Raw genomic sequence first — 20,441 nt, 5'->3', positions numbered from 1 at the left:
TTCACAAACCCTGCGGAACTGTCCGAGGTCCTGCAGGGCCTTCCTCTCATGGGGCAGAGCCTTGGTTGGGGTCCGTCTAACATCTTTTGGGCTGGGGATCTCGAGCCAATTTTGCCTGCTAGATCTCAGTCCCCTTAAGGAGAAGGTGGCCCTGGGGGTGCACAGGTTCCATCAAGCAGCCGTTTTCTCCAGCGGAAACTGGTCTTCGTGGCTGAAGGACAATTGGCTACTCTACACAGCAGGGGTGCTGCTACCAGATCTTGAAGGGAAGAGTAGAGCTTCCATATGAAGAGACAGGCAGGCCTTGAAGGGTCAAGGGCAGAATCCTGTTCCCATGGGAGAGGAACTTTCCCTTTGAACTAAGGGAAATGTGGTTCTAGACAAATTTAAGTGTGGGAAATGATTGTGCCCAACGATTTGCCCTTTGTTGGCCGAAGCACTGAGATGAAACGAGATTGCTCAATATGCAAACAATGTGTCTTCATCAGGGACAGGTTAAGGGGACGTTTGGAGCAAGCTCATTGGTCTCGAGATTATTCTATATTCTTAAGGGTGCTTGAGGTGAGCCGAGCAACGGAAGGTCAGGGAGTTCAAATGCTCGCTTTCCTTAATTTTGCCCTTGCCTGATAAAGTTCAGGTTTACTCCACAGCAAGGTCAGGATTTGCCCTCCTGCCAGAATAAATTCCAATTAGTTTGCATTACGGTTTTAAACCAAGCACACAGCACCTTATGCTTAGCACAGGGAGAGGTGAGGAGAGGGGAGAGATGGCCAGGTGTCTGCCGAGGGATATAATTCGATCCAGGAGTGGATGTGCTTTATTTAAAAATCCCAGCAGTTCCCACTCAGTGACCTGAAAGACCTGGGGTTGTCCCATCATGGACTCCCTTGGTGGCCTTGGACAAATGACCATATCTCAGCCAAGATACACTCCCCCAAGTTGACAAAATGGGAATTCGCTTTAGCCCTGTGCTCCAAAAAAGGCAAGATGAAAAGATAGACAGATTAGATAGGCAGACAGAAAAAGAGATAAAGATACCTATATGCATAAGGTCCCTTGTAGCTGCTGGCGGGGGGCGCACATTTCGGAAGTGGGGAGGAGCATAAAAATTAACACAATGTGCTCATGTCACCAGGAAGTGAATGGGACATGATGACATCACCCCAAAGCAACACAGGCACGTTAGCAACGTTGGGGAGGGACGCTCTGGCTTTGGGGCAAAAGCTCTATGGTAGGCTTAGCTTCTTACCATAAAGTTTTACCCCAAGACCAGAGTGTCCCCCCAAAATATCACCAACATGTCTGCATCACTTCTGGGAGCCCTGAAGTGGGGGGAGAGGCTCCAAACCGAGGGACTCCTAGGTCCCAGCCAGCAAAACTAATAAAAATGTGAGCATGGTTAGAACCCTGTATCAAACTGATCCTTCCTTCCTTCCTTCCTTCCTTCCTTCCTTCCTTCCTTCCTTCCTTCCTTCCTTCCTTCCTTCGATGCAAAGTTGGAAGATGACGTGTGGCCTGGCCAGCCAACTTGACTGTGCGCTCATCCATGGGAAGTTTGCAGAGGCAGCAAGTCCTTGAACGCTTGTTGACAGGGCGCCAGTCACCCCCCCCCCCTCCTTGAGCGCTCACCTCTATACATCACCTGGAAGTGGCAGGACTTCTATTGCTTTAACGGGCCCATCTCTTTAAGCTTCCATTCGTTGAAGCCCTGTCTGCTTTTATTGAACCCTGAATGGCAGCCGGCACAGCTGGCTTTTCATCACGGATATGAAAGGAGTCAATAGGGAAGGGGTCGATTCGCAGCACCCCAACATCATTTTTCAACGCGTCTGGGACAGCCCTGCCTCCGTGCCCTATGAAAGCAACTCCCTTCCCATGAAGACATATTCTAGCTGTTCCCGCACTTCCTCTGAGTGCAGGTGTGTTCGTGTGCATGGTCCTGCCTCCTGCAGCAGCCATTTTGGGCTTGGCTCAGCCTCCCGTGGAAGCCATTTTGTGGCCACACCCAATATTCTGTGTCAGAAATCTGAATGGGCCCACAGGCTCAAAACAGGCTGGGAGTGACATGAGCTGAACCGGGCAGCTGCGTCCTGAACCCCCTGTAGTCTCCGAAGCATTTTCAAGGGCAGCCCCACACACCATGATCACAGGAGTCCAGTCCGGAAGTGGCCACAGCATGGATCCACGTTGCAGGGTCCGACCCAGATTAATCATCCGCTGGACAGCCTGCCCGGGAGTTGGTGAAAAAAATGCTGACCAGATTATCACGGACTCTTGCTTATCCAGCAGTAGGGGAGACTCCAACTGCAACTTGGTAGTAGCTTGCCTAAATATCTTTCCCTCAAATGTCACCCGAGGTAGATTTTTGAGGATCCCCCTCAGGAGAGACTGTTTACATCAGGGGTAGTCAAACTGCGGCCCTCCAGATGTCCATGGACTACAATTCCCAGGAGCCCCCTGCCAGCGAATGCTGGCAGGGGGCTCCTGGGAATTGTAGTCCATGGACATCTGGAGGGCCGCAGTTTGACTACCCCTGGTTTACATGGATGTCGTGTCCCTGACACATTGCACCATATACTTCTGGTGTGTCCTAAGTTTGAAGTATTTCGTCGCCCGTTAGCTAATTATCTGAAGAAATTGAAATTCAGCTGTGTTAACGAGAAACACCGGATTAAAATGATACTAAATGTGAGGGACACAGCAAGTATTATAAAAGTAGCAAAGTTTTTACTGGCAATTTTAAATGAAAATCTTTTGCGATAGATTTTACATAGGAAACTGTTTGAAATTTTCATTTTATGCTTTGCAGTTTTATGCCAATAAAGGTACTCTGAATCTGAATCTTGAGGCTACAGCTGTCGGGTCTGGGTTGGGTGCGCGGCAAATCCTGCTAGGTTTCCAGCCACCCTCACACTTTTAAGCTGTTCTTTGCCTCCACAAAAGCTCGGAAGTTGAATTCTCAAGATCCTGAGTTCAGCATGTTCCCAGGGCAGTACCCAACAGCCTTCATCCGACAGAAACGTTTTCGAGCCTACCCTTTTGTCTTCCTTATACCTGCGCCATCTATCAGAAATGACCCTGGATGGGGGCTTTGGGACCTAGTGGGGATGGTGAGCGCCATCTCACACCTTTTGCCTGATCGGCTTCACTGAGATGGGTTTCCGATTGTACAGTTCTCTTCAGAGGTTTTTCGGGAAGGGGGGGATGTTCATAGGAGCTCGTCTCCTTTTACACTTGATTTAGTGAGTGGGTTTGATACCCCCCTTTGTTAACAGCCCTTTTCATTTGTAAAATAAATTCGGCTGCTTTATTGGGCCTGTTTTTGTTAGCAATCGTTGGCATAAATTCTAGCCCTGGCGAGATCGGGATAGATATTACCGCACAGCGGTTGTCCAATTAAGCAGAGGGTTGCTTGCAAGGAAAAAAAATTCAATAATTCCGCACAGCTTTGGTCGCGTCAGTTCTCCGTTGCTTTAGAGGGCTTGTCCATCCATGCGCGCGTGTGCGCACGCAACGGGAAAAGAGTAAGATTTCTTGCACCGGAGACATATTCTTTTCTCCCCGGCTATTGAACCAGCTGTGAATCTCTAACTTCTGGGGATGCAGGTAACAAAGGGCACCCGCTGCCTCGGAGATCGAGGTGCCTTTTCAGGCTCTTTCCTTCCAACATTTCACAAAGAGAAGATTGGCCTGTTTCTTTTCCCTCCCAAAGTGAATGGGAAGCTGGTATGTACAGGCGTGTGCTGGCAAAAGGAAAGCGCCATTTCTGCAGGGGGTCTGTTTTCACACCCGCTGAAAGAAAGAGGAAATGGACTTCTGATGGCAGGTTGCCCCTGCACTTTGGTACCTGCGTAGTGATGGCAGGAGTCTAGGCTGGGTTGTAACGCGGAGAGCCAGCTTGGGGTAGTGGTTAAGAGCAGCGGTTTCTAATCTGGCCGGCCAGGTTTGATTCCCTGCTCCTCCACATGCAGCCAGCTGGCTGACTTTGGGCTCATCACAGTCCTGATAGGGCAGACTGGAACTGTGGCAGGTGGGGGGCGGGAGCTTTAGCTATCCATTTTCCCCAGTCTTTTCTCAAGTTGTCTCTCCTCACCTCTTTCCCCCTTGCTCACTCACCATTTTGTCTCAGTCTCTCAGGTGTCAGTGCCGAGTCCTTCCAACCACCTGCCCTGCTAGAGCTGCCTAGGCCCGGCCCCCAGTAATCCAGTGCTTGTGAGGTTTCACCATATATCAGTTGATGTGCACCTTTTGGGAGGAAGCTAAACCTCCTCTCCATCCATCTTTTTAAACTTGTTGGCGTTCCCTGTGGAAACCTCCCCTGCCAATCTGCACACGGCCCCATTGTTTTGATTTTTCGGTTCGCATTCCAAGTCCATGTTTGGAATTAGATATATCGATAAACCTTGATATTTTTTTAAGTGTCACCTATCTTCAGTTTAGGAGCCTCTTATGGCACAGAGTGGTAAGGCAGCGACATGCTGTCTGAAGCTGTCTGCCCATGAAGTTGGGAGTTCAATCCCATGAGGTTGGGAGTTCAATCCCAGCAGCCGGCTCCATCCTTCCGAGGTCGGTAAAATGAGTACCCAGCTTGCTGCTGGGGGGTAAACGGTCATGACTGGGGAAGGCACTGGCAAACCACCCCGTATGGAGTCTGCCATGAAAAAGCTGGAGGGCGTCACCCCAAGGGTCAGACATGACCCGGTGCTTGTACAGGGGATACCTTTACCTTTTTTATCTTCAGTTTTGGCATTTCTTTAGTTTCCGGTGATGGCAAAGGCGGTTAGACACAGAGTATTCCTGAATTCTTCTACTCTTCCTTGACTCGTTTAGCACCGCCGGAAATTGCTAAGTAATGGGAGCTTAACTGATTCAACGGCTGTCTTTGTCGTTGCCCTTCTTTCGTGTCTCCTCTAACTCCCCTCTGTCTTTATAGTTATGGAAAACCTCTTGAAATGCTGCAGGGTGGGTCCCTGGGTTGCGGCTTTGCAGCGATGCCTCCGGAGCTTCTCTCTCCCTTTCTGGCGAGCACGACTCTCTGGTTCCCTCCTTAATTGGCAATGTGGCTGTGTCGGATTGCATTTCCGTCGCGGGCCCGTTGTGGGACCAGAGGGGCTCTGGGTGCCTTAACTTCAGGCGTCGAGCTGAGTTTATTTCATCTTTGTTTCACAGGGCAATCTAGCCTGTTCCAGCACCATCGCTTCATCTGCTTTAGCACTTTGGAATTTTATATCGTGCCGCCAATCGGACCTGCCTGGCAGCTCGGCGGCTTTTTGCATATCAAGAGAAGGGAGCCGGTTCCGTTTGCAGTTCAGACCCCAAATTGGGCACAGAGGGGGGAGGGGGGAAACCGAGACTTTTGTGAAGAGCTCTGCAATAGAACTGAAGTCCTTTTATTCCTCTTACGGATTAACGGTGTCCCTGCGGGTCCTTTGAGGGAAATATATGCAAACGCGTCAACTGAGCTTGCTGCCCGCAGAATATTTAGCAGATCCAGGTGTGCCCATTCGCTTAGGACAAGAGACATGTGAAGGAGTCTTCCTGGCCACCTCCCCCTTGTCTAGCAAAGATGTCAAATGTCCCACTGATATACATTCTCTTTTTTTTCTTAACAAAGATAGAAAGTTTAACCTTTATTAGGGGGGTTTACAGATTGACAGTGGATGAGCGATAGCATCGTGAGTGTCCTACAGAGTGCAGGGGGTTGGACTAGATAACCCAGGAGGTCCCTTCCAACTCTATGATTCTAAGACAGAGGAGGGGCCCATCTCTGGTCACCAGCAACGGTGAGTAAAGAGAACCCTCCTATTCAGAAGCAGTCAACCTCTGAATCCCAAATCCAGGAGGCAACATCGGGGGAAGGCCTCTGTCTCTCTGCCCTGCTGCGGGATCTCCAGAGGAACTGGTTGGCCACTGTGAGACAGGATGCTGGACTAGATGGACCCTCCCTGGTGTGATCTCACAGGGCTTTTCTCACTGAAATCAAGAGCTGGCCTTTCAACCTGTCTGATTCTCTTGCCGTATCTTAATCTCGAATGATGCCGCTTTCAGAGTTTCTGAGTAGTGATTGAGAATGTCAGACTAGCATCTGAGAAAGGTTTGAATCCCCACTTGGGCCATGGGAATGTCCTGGGTGATATTCTCTCCACTTAACCTACCTCACAGGGTTGTTGTGGGGATAACATGGAGAAGAAGGATGTAAGCCGCTTCAGGTCCCCATTGGACAGGAAAAGTAGGGAACAAATGAATTAAGTCAATTTTAAAAATGCTTTAGTGTGCACTGCATACCACGTGGACCTCCCCCCAGGCTCTCGTGCATGCAGCTTGCCCCGTTCACTTCTCAGCTCTGTGTGGAGATCAGGAAGCTCCCAGCATCCTTTAGAAATGGGAAGCCAAATTAGAAATCTGTGGATGATGATGTTTAACCAGCTCTGGGAATCACCCACAGTGAAACTTTGCTCCCGGTTTTGACACGGCAATCAATAATTTAGGCCTTCCCCTCCCCTCCAGGGCACAAACACAGAGGAATGACTTCTGCATCCAAAACAGAGCCGGCCCTCCCCCAATTCTTTCTCCCTGGCTCACGCCAGCCCCCCTCCTTCAATATTCATGGTATAAACAAAAGGCAGCTCTGTTCTGTTTGAACAATGCAATGAGGTTGTTTTTCTGCTTCGACCTTAAACAACAAACGGATCTTACATGGCGGGAGGGTCGGAATAACAATGTGGTGAAGTAGAGAGATGGCTTCTCCCAACTCCATTAGGACTTTCTTCAGGGGTGGAAGACTTGGGGCCAACTCCATGGATCCGTCCGTCCGTCCTTCCAGGACACGCCAGTGCCTGATTGGGTCAGGGAAGGAACATTTCTAGGTAAACCCCTTCCATGCAAGCCCCCACCTTGAGACAAGCTCTCCTGCGTGGCTTAACAGGATGTGCCCATCATTCACCCTGCATGTGCCGGCCACAGTTTGGGGGCTGTTTGCGCTGCCTTCCAGATGGGAAGGGGGAGAAGTCCACGGAACGCCTCTATGCGCCAACCTGTTCTTTGCCGGGAGAGCTCAAACTGCAAAGGATGACGACATGACAGTACTATGAGTCTGACCTCACGTACGGAAGTGCCGTCAAGTCACAACGGACTTACAGCAACCCCACCTAGGGGTTGTAATGCAAAATATTTACTATAAATAATAAGTATAAATATAATTAGCATTACAATGCAGCTGTGCTAGGGCGTCAGCCAAGATACCTCCCAATTTTTTTAAATTTAGTGGCACAAGACTAAGAAAGCTCCCCGGAGCTTCTGCCAGAGGAGTTCCTCCCCCGTACAAATTGTGCCCCTATGCAGAGTGCCCCTTTGCACAGGTGTGCGCAGGTGCACACCTTGCCAGTGATCACCACTTGCAGTGCCAGTGTCACAGGGTTCTGCTGTGCATCCTGTGCACTGCACTCGTCCCCCCAAATCATGAGGTACAGAGACTCTTTCCCATTGTCCGCAGTGGCCCCTACACAGCAGAGGGGTCCCGAGTGGTGGGCAATTTGGAAGCGGGGGCTTTGCCGTTGCTTGCCTCTTTGCCTCCATTGCTTTCTGCTCCCCTGCATTCACTCCTGCTATAAAACGAAGCAGGAGGACTTAAATGGAAGGTGCGTGTTGGACGCTATCACAATAGTGCAGGGTTGGTTTTTTTTGGGGGGGGATACGGAGCACCACCCCCATTTCACAAGTGAAGTTCCACACCCATTTAGAAAAGCGCATTAAAAATTAGCTGCAGAATAAATGCACCGGAAGAAATAGAACGATGCGCAAGGTGGGCACAGAATCCAAAGTCCAGATTGAAGGCTTCCGGTTCTGAAAATCTGCAGTGTGGTCTGTGTGCATCGTGGGATGATGCTTCTCCGTCTACTTTGAGGCCAGAAGCCAGGCCAGCAGGGCTGGGGGGGGGGGGGGTGGCATTTCCAGAAGAAAATGAAGTGGAAACAGGTCTTCCTCCAGCTTTCCTGGTCTCCCCTACAGGCCCTCTTCTACTCCCCACATTGGCACCGATGTGCCAACTGGAGAGTTAGGGGCGCCCGTGTGTGGGTCATATGTTCTCCTGCAGTAACAATGCAATTCTCATGAGGTGTTTGACCATGTCACAAGATTCCTGGAGCCCTGGCCCTCCCCCCCCCATCTTTGCCATGGACACCGATTGCAGCTTCTGCAGGGAGCAATTAGGGGGACCCCCGGTGGGGTAAAAGAAGGCCAGGGTTCTGCCAGAAGCTAAAGGAGTTGCGCTTGTAAGGTCATGCTACAGTTGGAAGGGTGGGAGAAAGCCGCATTGGTGCTCAATTTGAAGTTTCAGCTTCCAGATTGCTGTGAACATGACCAAGAAATATCCCCTCCTCTAATTTCCACTGGAACCCAATTAGAGAAATTGGCCTCCTCTTAGCAGATCTGGGAAATCAAGGCCATATGCTTACCTTGCGGGGAGAAGGGCTGTAGGGAGAGGTGCTGGAAATGTGCCCGTTCACTTAACAAATATGCACATCTTGGGCTTGCATGGAGGGACGGCTTGATCACATCAGACTTTGGCATATCCTGTGCGGCAGCGGGCAGGTGTGTGTGTTTTTATTAAGCAAATTGGCTTACCTCAAAACCAGTTTATCTGATTTTTGGCTGTGGCAGCATTTGAGTTCTGTCTTCCACGCTGTGGGGCAGAACGCTTTGTGTGTCTTCTCTGTGGCAGAGAGGCAGAGCCTGTGCTTTGCCATGCAGAAAGCCCTGATTCAGTCCCCCACAGCATCTCCCATTAAAAGGACCAGGCAGGAGGAGATGGAAAAGACCTTTGCTTGAGACCCTGAAGAGCCATGAAGTGGGACTGTAGCTCAGTGGCAGAGCCTCTGCTGGGCACACAAGAGACCTTCAGTTCAATCCCCTTTGGTAGTTGCCCATTTGCTGGGATCCAGGTGTATAGTGCCCCTGGCCTTGGAGGTTCCATTTATGTCCTTCAATAACCTTTGCCCTGGTAGCTGTCTTCCGTGCATCTGCTCTTTACAGCCAGCGGCTGCTATTATAGCTCATGTGTCGAAGGTGATATCGGTCAGTTCTTCTGCCAGACCCCAAAAGAAAAGAAGATGAAATAGTTGGTTGAGAAGGAATTTGTACTTGTACTTGCTTCTGGGCATGCACAGGGAGGGGGCCCGTCCTTCCCGTTTCTAATCCAAGATGTCTGAGAGGCAAATGTTCGGGAGGGGCTGAGAAACAGAGATGAGCCCCTCCTGTCACCCACCTCGCCAGAAGCCGAAATCCCTCAGCAAACAATTAAGCCCTTTTGAATCTTCCTGCACGATCCGCAGCTGTGGAACGAGAGCGGTGTAAAGTACCCCGCTACCTGTGGCACAGCTCCTTAATACGGCGGTTAACATTTTCATCCCCTGCCTCTGGGGTCATCCGTTTTTAAAATTGAATTAGCTTTCGCTTCTCTTTTTTTTATTCCGTCCCCAAACGCCTCCTTTTCGACAGAAGGCAGGCCTCTGTTTAACTTGCGCACTGCCTGGGAAGAAAAAGGACACAAAGCCCCCCCCCCTCCCAAATGCTGCCCCCATCTGGAGTCCAGCTGTTGATTCCCTGGATTAAATGAATATCTAAAGCACCACATTGCAAGAGAAAAGACGCCGTGACACTCGCTTCTCGTTTTCGGAGGGGATAGATCGCTCCTCAGAGATCGGCAGGGAGCATGGCGCATAATTGTTACCATCGAAGGTGGGAAGTGTGTGCATGGGTGTGATTTGCACAGAGGCATCCAAATGCATTTAATTTCTCGAGTCGTGCTGCCCAAATTGGGGTTAAAATGTTAATGATTTCTGCATTGGGTATTTAATAATCTTTCACAGCCTGCGTTGTTGAGTGGTCGGATCCCCCCCCTCCGCTTATGGAATTGGTGGAGTCTATTTATCAGGGTCTACTTGAGGGTCTACGGAAACTCATAGCCAGAATTAAACGTTGTCGGTCTTAAAGGTGTCACTGGAGTCAAACTTTGTTCTGAAGTGATGACAATACACTGCACTGGTCAGACCCCTCCTGGAGTCCCATGTGCAGCTTTGGCAATAGACTGAGCTCAGAGCACCTTTCTCCCCAGAAGTTTAGCGCTGCAAACTCCCAAACCGCTCTTCTGAAACATGGGTGCTGCCAGAGCGGCAGGAGGAACTCCCACCCACCCCCCCACCCACCCCTGCACACCCTTTGCAGAGCCAGCCTCTGGGGTGGATGTATTTAACTCCCATTTGCCTTCAGTCTGCCATCCCTCCATTCCAGCAATGCTCTTGGGTGCCGGGTTCATCATAGCGGAATGAGCTGTTCTTTCTTACCTTCATTTCTCCAGCCATGATTTTGACATCTATTACACCAGTTGGCATCCTGTGAAGTTGAAATGCTCCACCTGTGAACACACAAGAGTAGCTCTGAATTTCTTTCCCATTAAGTAGGAAGCGGTGGCAGCTAGGAGCGATGGTTTCAAGGGGGCATTGGATGAACATATGGAGCAGAGGAGATAGAGGGAACCACTAGGTATAGAGGGAGCACTCTAGTCTGGGGCAGAGATGCTGTCTTCTTGGTGCTTTGGTGGGGGGGGGGCAAGAGTGGGAAGACTTCTGGAGGTTTGGCCCCACTGGTAGACCTCCTGGTGGCCTTCCCGAGTTTTGGCCACTGTGTGACATGGAGTATTGGACTGGATGAGCCATTGACGTGATTCAACATGGCTTTTCTTATGTTCTTACATCTGGGTCTTCTTGGTACTTAGAGGGACACAGTGGGAGGGCTTCAGGACTCCTGGCCCCTCTGGTGGACCTCCTGATGCTTTTGGCCACTGTGTAACATAGGGTGTTGGATTGGATGGTCCATTGGCTGATCCAACATGGCTTCTCTTATGTTCTTATGTTTGGAGCAGGGATGCTCTGTATTCTTGGTGCTTGGGGGGGGGGCACAGCGGGAGGGCTTCTAGAGTTCTGGCTCTGCTGGTGGGCCTCCTGATGGCCCCTGGATTTTGGACATTGTGTGATGCAAAGGTGCAGTATACAGTAAATAAATTAAAAACTGGAAATTTAGACTTTAATCTCCTTGGGGCAGAGACCGACTCTTTCCCTTACTATGTTAATGCACAAAGCACTGTGTACTATGACAGTGATATGTGCTCATCACGGTTCTCTGTGCTTTTGCCTCTTTTAGAGCCTTGTTGGGTAGACAGCATAAAATGTGCTTATTTATCAATCAAATTTTATTACAGCAATTGCCAGCCATAACAAAAAAAACCCTATAAAACAGTAAACTTAGAATAAAAATTAATGGTTAATAAAACAGATCAACCAAGAGGTAAAAACTATACAGCAGCTATACTTAGTCATCTGATCATAATTAAAATCATATAGTACTTTGCAGCCTGGAAGGTGGGGGGAGGGTGCTCTAAGGAGCTTTTGAATCCAATCCCCTTCATCCTCTTCATCCTCTAATCAGAGGCTCAATAATCTTGGCACGAGCTTCCCTATAAAAAGGGCATCTGAAGAATGTGGTTGGGTGTTTATGTTTTTGGCTCAGTTGAGGCCAAGTTGAGGCCACGTTTTTGCTTGACATGAAACTGTCATCTTCCTTGATGAGCATGGTTTGTCTTAATGTAGTTTATCTCAATGAGCAAGCAGCCATTCCTAGTGATTACTGTTCTGATTGGCTGGCTGATTAATGGATTGATAATTTTGTTTATGGCATTTGGTGTTGCAGAGATACAATGACTGCATAGTGGAAAAATAGAGAAACGCCTTTTGCAGTTAGAGAGGTCCATGTTCATTTCTTGCTATACAAGGAGATCTAGTGAGATTGGAAAACTGGACCATAGCCAACAAAATTAATTTTAATCAGGAGAAGTGTAAAGTATTGCATTTGCATGAAAAATATGATGCATAAATATAAAATGGGGGATACCTGGCTTGATAAGTAGTGCATATGTGAAAGGGAAATTAGGCTGCATTGTGAGGAGTATAGAATCTACAACCAGGGAAGCTACAATGCCTGGGTTAGACCTCATTTGGAATATTGTGTCCATGTCTAGACACCACCATTCAAGTAGGGTATTGACAAGTTGGAACGTGTTCAGAGAAGCACAACAAAGATAGCCGAATAGTTGGAATGCATGTTTTGTGAGGAGAGGTTGAGACAGTTGTGAGTGTGTCACTTGGAGGAGCGGGGGCCAGGGGTGATTGGGTAGCTGTGTTTAATTACAGAAAAAGTAGACATGTTGAAGAGGGGGCCAATTTGTTTCCTGCAGCTCTAGAGACCAGGACTAGGAGCCATTAGAATTCCAGTTACAGGAAAGGAGGTTCCACCCCAATATTAGGAAGCATTGTCTGAGGGTGAGGGCTGTTCCAAGATGGAATGTGTCGCCTTGGAGGGTCTCCTTCATTGGAAGGTAATAGGAGGACACTGGATGAGCACCTGTCAGGAGTGTGTGGTTTTTAAGTCCCTGAGAGGGTGGGCTGGTCAAGATGGCCCTTTGTGGTCTCTTCCGGCTCTGTGTGATGCTGATTCTGAGTCCATCCCTTAGGCGTCTTCCATCCAAGTACAAACCAGGGCTGACCCTGCTTAGCTCTGGATGACGTCAGGCTAGCCTGAGCCACGTTGGCCGTGCTTCCATGATGCCTCAAGGGCCACCAAAACAGGCCTGCTCGTTCTTGGTTGGGAAACCCGGAGACAACAAGCACTGTTGCGATTCCATCGTGTCTCATGTTTGGTTATGCTAGCTATTAGGAGGAGAAGTTTTCCAGAGGCGTTCCTGGGTCTCCCATGGATCCAATTCCTTTTGAATGGTAATCTCGTTTGCTATTGCTCTCCAGTTTTAATGTAATTTTAATTGATTTTTATGGTGCTTAATCTGCAGACCTAAGATTGTTGTGCACAGCTTAGAGCATCTGGTGGAGAAATAAGTAAATAAACAGAATAAATAATAAATTTGCGCACCCACCTTTCCCTCTTTGTTAAGCATGCAATTTCTCATATTTTGGAGCAACAAAGGGCCCTGGGATTATTTCCCACGCTGCCATGGGCTAATTCTGTGCCTCAGCTGGGTTTCCGTTCTGTTTGCAGGGAGACGACTGCTCCATCACTTGTGGGGCCGGGACCTACGGAGTCAGCTGTTCGTCGATTTGCACTTGCGCCAACGAGGGGGCCTGCTCCCCCGTGGATGGCTCCTGCTTCTGCAGAGAAGGTAAAGGTTGTTCCACTGTGGCAGCAGCCAGACGGCGGCATAAATCACACTTGCCGTGAATTATTGCCAGGGGTTGTCCCGGTTGTAAACAGTGGCCTTGAAAGCTGAACTGGTGGGGCTTGGGATTTCCCACAGAATGGGATCGAATGGGGCCAGAAGCCAGTTCACACGTGTTTATCTGTCACTGGACAAAAGGAATGTGTGTCAACAGGGCACCATAACCAAATGCTTTTGGGGCCATTCTGCACATGAGATTACTTTGCTTCTTACCCGAAAATATTTTAAACAAGCACCTTCAAAAGGAAATTGGGAACATAATTTTGATGAATCGCACAGGTTGAGGAGTTGTTGTTTACGTTCAGTGACAAGCCCAGGTCGGATGGGTGAAATGGCCTTTAGATAGAACAGGAAGGGGACCAGCAAGGACTTCCAGGGGAGAGGAGAACCCTCTTTTTGTGGAATCTGCTTTTCTCTCCATGTACGTTGTCCCACTTTAGCTCTACTTTCCTTCCCACCCTCCCTGCCCCCTGGCTCCACTTCCCTCTGTCCTCCTCCCCATGCCAAGTTGGGCTACCATAGCAACTCCCTAGGCCATCCGTGACCTTAGATTTTCCCCCCTGTTTCCACACCCGCAGGGATTACTTCCAGCATGAGGGGGTGTTGATCCCCTGTTTTTTTCACCGTGCAACTTCTGTCGCAACCTGGCGGGCAGGAAGCACTCCGGCTCATGGAGCTGGCCCTGGGCCTTTCTTGGCTCCATACTGGAGCCCGCTGACCACTACAAGAATACAAGATGTCGGCATTCCACCCAGCATGATGCCTTTCAGGGGTATCTGTTCACAAAATCGATCATGGGCAGGGCGCCCCAGGCCTCTTCCCCCACATTCCCTTTTAGCTTGTTTGAGTCACTGGAAATAATCGCTTCTCCTCCTCCTCTGCTTCACCCAGCAGGAAAGGGCTGGGCTGGGCTGGGCCGGCCCTCCCCCCGGATGACCAGCGGCCGCCCTGTGTCCTCAGGGGTGTTCCGCTCCACGGCCTGGAAATAAATCTGGGCACACTTTTGAAACGGGTGCGCTGCAGGGTTAGGGGTAGGAAGGCATGGGCGAGCACATTGGTATTCTTCTTTCTCTCGTTTTAGGGTGGCAGGGAGCAGACTGCTCCATCCCGTGCCCGAGTGGCACCTGGGGCCTCAGCTGCAACCAGACATGCTTCTGCGCCAACGGAGCAGCCTGCAACCCTGTGGATGGATTCTGCCTGTGCTCCCCTGGCTGGCAAGGAGACTTCTGCGACCAGCCCTGCCCTGTAAGTCCTCATGGGATGGGTGCCTTTGAAGGAACACTGCAAGAACCCGAGACAAACAATGACACACATATTTCAAACAATGGGATAAAGGCCCTGCATGGGAAATGCTTTTCTTTCTTTCTTTCTTTCTTTCTTTCTTTCTTTCTTTCTTTCTTCTCTCTCTCTCTCTCTCTCTCTCTCTCTCTCTCTCTCTCTCTCTCTCTCTCTCTCTCTCTCTCTCTCTCTCTCTCTCTCTCTCTCCCTGCCTCCCTCCCTCCCTTCCTTCCTCCCCTCCTTCCTTCCTTCCTCCCTCCCTCCCTCCCTTCCTCCCCTCCTTCCTTCCTTCCTTCCTCCCCTCCTTCCTTCCTTCCTTCCTCCCCTCCTTCCTCCCTCCCTCCCTCCCTGCCTCCCTCCCTCCCTCCCTTCCTTCCTTCCTTCCTTCCTTCCTTCCTTCCTTCCTTCCTCCCCTCCTTCCTTCCTTCCTTCCTCCCCTCCTTCCTTCCTCCCTCCCTCCCTTCCTTCCTCCCCTCCTTCTTTCCTTCCTTCCTTCCTTCCTTCCTCCCCTCCTTCCTTCCTTCCTTCCTTCCTTCCTCCCTTCCTCCCTCCCTCCCTCCCTCCCTTCCTTCCTTCCTTCCTTCCTTCCTTCCTCCCTTCCTCCCTCCCTCCCTCCCTTCTATATTGCTGAGGGCAGCTTACAATATAGATAGAGACAACGTACCTAAAATAGAATACATAACAATGCATTTTAAAAACACTTTTTTTTTAATGAAGGAGGGGACCCATGGTCTGAACTGCAGCGAGCGCTGCGACTGCAGCCATGCGGAGGGGTGCGACGCTGTCACGGGCCATTGCTGCTGCCTGGCCGGGTGGACAGGTAAGAGGGCGGACCTTCTACTTTTAATTGGCTTGCTAACCTCCAGGGCACTGCGGATGGTTTCCTTTTGCTTTCCAGGTATCCTCTGAAATACAGCTGCCCACTCTAGCTTGGGACAGCAGACGATGTGGGGAAGGAACTTGGGGAGAGGGAAGGTTGAGGCAGACGGGGTTGGTGAGCTCTGCCGTAATGTGATTCATGGAGTCCAACAGCTGGAGATGCCACTTTATCCCCGGGAAATTTAACATTGGCCTCTGCCTTTGGGATGGGGAGGCCTGGGCCTTAATTACTGGCAGAGGGCAGCTTTTGACTACTTCTCCCTGTTGTGCGGGAGCAGCGTTGGAGGAGCAGAGCCTCCCCAGAAGACGGCAGGGTCGCCGCTGAAGCCTGCCTCATTCAAAAAGTGACTTTTTATGATTAAGCAGCACAGAAGGGAGCAAGCAGGGAGGGAGGGAAAGGAGAAGTTCCGTTGCTTAGTAACGGGATGCTCCTCTCATTGTTCCCAGCAGGCAGTTCTGGTGCCAGCAGAGGTACCCCACCGGGCCAGAAATCCCCCTGCCTAGCCCGAACAAGCGCCTAGCCCCTGTTAGCCCATCCTGGAGAAGCTAACTCTGCATCCTTCCAAAAATGTCTTGAGGTGCAAATGCACAGAGTTCTGTGTCCCCCTCCCCCACTCAGGAGGCACAACTTCAAAAGCGGGCTGTGCTGTGGACAGAGCTCCTGCTGCATCTCTGCCTCATCGTGTCCATCTCTGAAAAGGAAGGGTTGTTTCCTGTTTCTCGAGATTGCTGCAGGGCATGAAGGATGATGGAGGTGGGGGGGGGGGGATGCCACACAGAGGTGCAGGGTGCGCATTGGTGCAGCCCAGGATGGAGGGCATTCATTATGCCCTGTTGATGTTACCATGTCTGAGGGAGAGGGTAACTCGGCCAGCCCTGCTGGCCCTCCGTAGGCCTGGAAACATGCAGGGGATATTTGGACATGTGATTCTCTCTGGGCACAATCTGAAGGGGTACAATAAATGGAGGCCAGTAATTCAGTGCTCTGGTGCGTTTTGTAGTAACTGTTGTGTGTGACTTCCCACCCTTCTGAGTGGTATTTCCTCCGTAATGTCTGCAAACTTTGTAGCAGAAGATTGCCATTCTGAAGAACAGTGGTTTTCAGGGTCGTCTCAGCTGTCAAACATCAACGTCTTGTAGTCACTGAGCGTTATCTGAAGTTACGTATCGCGTTGTCCGGTTTACAAACACGGCGTTGTCAATAAGAGCGTCTGTGAAACTTGCCGGGTCAGAGGGGAGGATGCCGTCTGGAATCTTCGCCTCATTAAACGTGGCCTAGAAAAGATCAGAACAGCCTGGGAGCTTCTGGGGATTTTTGCACTCCCGGCTCTTGGGGCCGGGGCAGTTCAATCGACTCCGTGATCCAAATAGCCGGTGGAAAATTGATCTAAAGGAAGGGTATTCCATGTATTCGTTCCACACATGGGATTTCCACGGACGGCACCCAAGATCAAGAGGAAGGGGAGTGGTCACATTTCTTTTTAAAAGTCAGTTCATTAAAAAAAAACAGAGAGAGTAATAATTTGATCAAGGCATCAGCAAGAAATTTTTGCAGGGAAAAAAGCATATAAAAAAAACCAGAGGGTTTTATTCCACGAGGTGTGTTTCACGTGCACGTTTTCAGTTCATCATTGCTTGGCACACCTCCTGGTTTTAGAAGTTCTTGGAGAATCCCCATAAAAGATTTTGGTCCTTGGCTGCAGGGAAGTTCTACCTGTCCCCCCAGTGAGAATTTTACAAGATGGCTTGCTCACGAGGAATTGGGCAGCAGCTGCATGAAGGATACAGGAGGGTCAACAGTGAAAATGAAGATTTTTGCATTGCTGTTCTAAACTGGATGTTATTTCTGTCGGCCTGATTTCAAGTAACACAATTCAGGGGCAGGGGTTTCATACAGAGGCATTTCCTAATGAGCCAGAGGTCCCAAAGTTGGAAGCCTTCATCCTGCCTGCCCGTTCATGAGTTTGGGTCACTTTGGCACCTTCACTTGGGCTGCCGTGGCAGGCAGCCTCCTTCCCTTGCCTTCGCTCTGGAACAGCAGGAGGAGAAGTGGGGCAGAGGGGAACGCCTGTCAGAACACCCCGGCATCCTGACCGTAGGGGCTGCCAGAAGTGACATCACTACATCTGCCCTGCTCGGTGACTTCCACCGGAAGTGACACCATGGCATTTGTGATGCTCCTCCCAGACTCCGCCCACAAAAAACTCTCAGGAATTGCCAATGGAGAGATAATGACCCGAACCTAAATAGGGCTCACCAGCCTTTCTGAGCTGGGGGTACAACCCCAAGCCGGATGATTTAAGATATGATCTTCCATACACAGAAGTAACCAGATTGAGCTAGCTAAGAAAGGGTCAGTGGCCAATCAGAAGCGCTGTTGGCCCCACCCACTTTCCGAAAACACCTGAACAGGTGTGAATGGGCATCATGGCAGGCTGGGGGCCTATGCTTTAGCACGTGACGTTCACAAGGTATTGGTTTTCCCTCTTTGAGGTCCACAGGGGGAAATCCATGGCCACGCTCCCCGCAAAGATGGCCCGTGGTGGCAGCTGCCTCCTTCACCGCTGTCTCTCCAGGAAGGTGGCACGTGTGGGAGGAGAGTGGGGAAGAGCGGCACCCTAAGGGTCACAAGTGTGAAACAGCCCCATAAACCTCTCGCGGGGTTAAGCCCCAGCTGCGACTCACGAGGTCCAGAGTGTCACTTGTGTGAGATTGGAAGTTATAAAGACAGGCGCAGACTGTTGACTGGGGGAGTTAATGGGGTGAAGAAGGAACCGGCTGGTCACAGATAAGGTTAGCTTTGAGGGATGAAAACCCGTGTCGGGAGCGACGTGTGCCAAGCCGAGGGCAACACTGATGCTGTCACTCAAACGCCGAGGCATGTTTCTTCTCTCCTGTGGACATATTAATTCAGAAACACTGATAAGCCTGCTCCTTTTTTTAAGCTCCGGGGAAGGCCTCTTTTGAATTAGGAGAGAAACGTCGGCCCCTCTGACGGTGGGCCGGGAATTATTTTTAAACTGCTTTCTGCTTTGGGGTTCTTGGAGAAGAAGATGATACAGGAAAGAGAGAGAGAGAGAGATTTTCAGTTTGTGTGTTTTTAAAGTTATTTTTAGAGTCATTTTGCTCATGTACTAATAATCTGCCCCCAACATCCGTCACAGCAGCTTATGCAGGGCCTTATTTGCAATGAGAAATGGCAACCTTAAGATTTACGTTGTCATTCCCAGGCAAACTCTCCTGGGCTGCAGTTTTCCAGTTCGCTGCGACCAGCCCCTTTCTAGTGGAGAGCTTGCAAACTGGAGCCGATAATGTCTGCAAGGGGGGAGAGCGGCTTGGCTTTGCCCCCCAGAATCATTCTGTGGACAAACAGACCCACTTCTCCTCTGCCCAAGGCCCACGGCTTGAAAATGACCCCCCCCCCACCTACTTCACAGGGCACCTGTTGTGGGGAGAGGGAGGGAAGGCGATTCAGACGCTTCCAGGTAGCAAAAAAAGGGTACAAAAAGCAGCTCTTCTTGAGAGCCAGCTGAGTGGAGTGGCGCATGAAAAGCCATCTTCTTTTCGGTGCTTGGGTCTCACCTCCTTTAAGGGTTTTCAAGGTGAAGTGCTAGCTTGCACATTGAACAGTCCCCCCCCCCCCCACCACCACTGGAGATCTTTTAACATTTTTTTTTATTAAGGACAAAATAATAAACAGAGTCCTTTAGGGAGCCTCTCCCTCTCCTTCTGGGAAAGGGAAGTTTATAGTCAGTGTCATCTCTGCCAACAGGGAACATCTGTCAGGCTGTTCTAGAGCCTTAAAGTGCCTTTTAGTGGATTTTCTCGCAAGTGTGTGCTTAAAAGGCCTGAGTCAGACACCTGCGTGCATGGCAATGTAGAAAACCGGCCCAAACTTACCCAAGTTTCCATTAGCCCCCCCCCTCCCCCTTTCCCGGCCATCTGCTTCTATTACACCTGTCATTCCCTGCATCTCATCAGTTCTGGCAGCTGTATCAACGACTTCCAAATTAATAATTTATTTCTGGGATTGGCCCGTATCCTGCCAGTATCTTTCAATTGGCAGCAGAGCTATCGCCGAAGGAACCGTCTGCCCCTCGCGAAAGGACCTCTTCCTTGCATGTGAAACAGTCAGTGGTTTGCCCAGCAGCCTCCGGGCGCGCCCTCCCAGCCTGTCAGTGCACTGTAAGCCCAGTAGAAATTTTTTCATTGGCCTAATTTCAAGTGAGACGATTGGATCATCATGTCCTCCCTTTGCTTAAGAATTCTCTCTTTCACGGGGAGCCACGGAGGGCAGCCCCTGCTGGTAACCGGCTCCTTTAGAATAGATCACGAAACCCACGTTTAGGAATCGCCATCAAAGGCCGGACCGATGCTCTTCCGCTAATTGTGTCTGTGGAACGTTCTCGGTTCTCTGTGCCTGGGCAGAACCCTCCCAACAGGTTCGTGTTTTGGTCCTCTGCTAGCGCAAGGGGTCACATATACCATCCCCCTTCTCAGGTGAGCCGATTCCAGTGGGAAGGAAGCAATTCGAGATGCAGCGAAGTCGGAGCAAGAGCTTTGGGGGTCTCTAGTTCAAGACCCGGCTTAACCGAGAAAGGACAAGGTGGTGGCAATGCTAATGCATAAAATGGTCAAACAGAGATCTGGAGGAATGAAATACTAGAGAGGCTTTGGGCAGGGGATTTGGGGAGATGCCCCAGCAAAGCCTCTTTTCTGATCCGGGGTGGGGTGGGGGAGAGAGGTGACAACACTCAAAGGAGGAAGAAGAACGGCTCGGTGATGGTGATGATGATATTTATTTTGGTGGCCCAGCCTTCCCAGAAGGCTCAAGGCGAATGGCAACCAAAAGAACTCTTAACTGAAGGGCTGGACAGGACATCTGAAGGAGCAGGCCGGAGCAGAACCGTATCCTTCCCCCCCCCCCCGAGTCTCCCACCCACAAATTAGCTGGGCTGCCCCACTTAGCTTCCAAGATCCAAGGAGATGGGGCTAGCCTGGGCCA

The 20,441-nt window shown here is 50.3% G+C and overlaps 1 protein-coding gene across 8 annotated transcripts in view; it reads left to right on the top strand.

Moving 5' to 3' along the window:
- MEGF11 (multiple EGF like domains 11) overlaps positions 1-20,441 on the top strand; it is a 274,750-nt gene that overhangs the window by 204,966 nt on the left and 49,343 nt on the right. For all 8 annotated transcript variants that reach the window (XM_077317624.1, XM_077317627.1, XM_077317626.1 and 5 more), the window contains exons 12-14: positions 13,102-13,222; positions 14,361-14,524; positions 15,275-15,377. In XM_077317624.1, the coding sequence (XP_077173739.1) occupies positions 13,102-13,222; positions 14,361-14,524; positions 15,275-15,377 (388 nt within the window). The remainder of the gene's footprint in view (positions 1-13,101; positions 13,223-14,360; positions 14,525-15,274; positions 15,378-20,441) is intronic.

The sequence above is a fragment of the Paroedura picta genome, chromosome 18, assembly GCF_049243985.1.
Source record: "Paroedura picta isolate Pp20150507F chromosome 18, Ppicta_v3.0, whole genome shotgun sequence".
Classification (NCBI taxonomy): domain Eukaryota; kingdom Metazoa; phylum Chordata; class Lepidosauria; order Squamata; family Gekkonidae; genus Paroedura; species Paroedura picta.
This window is presented reverse-complemented; position numbering and strand designations above follow the sequence as displayed.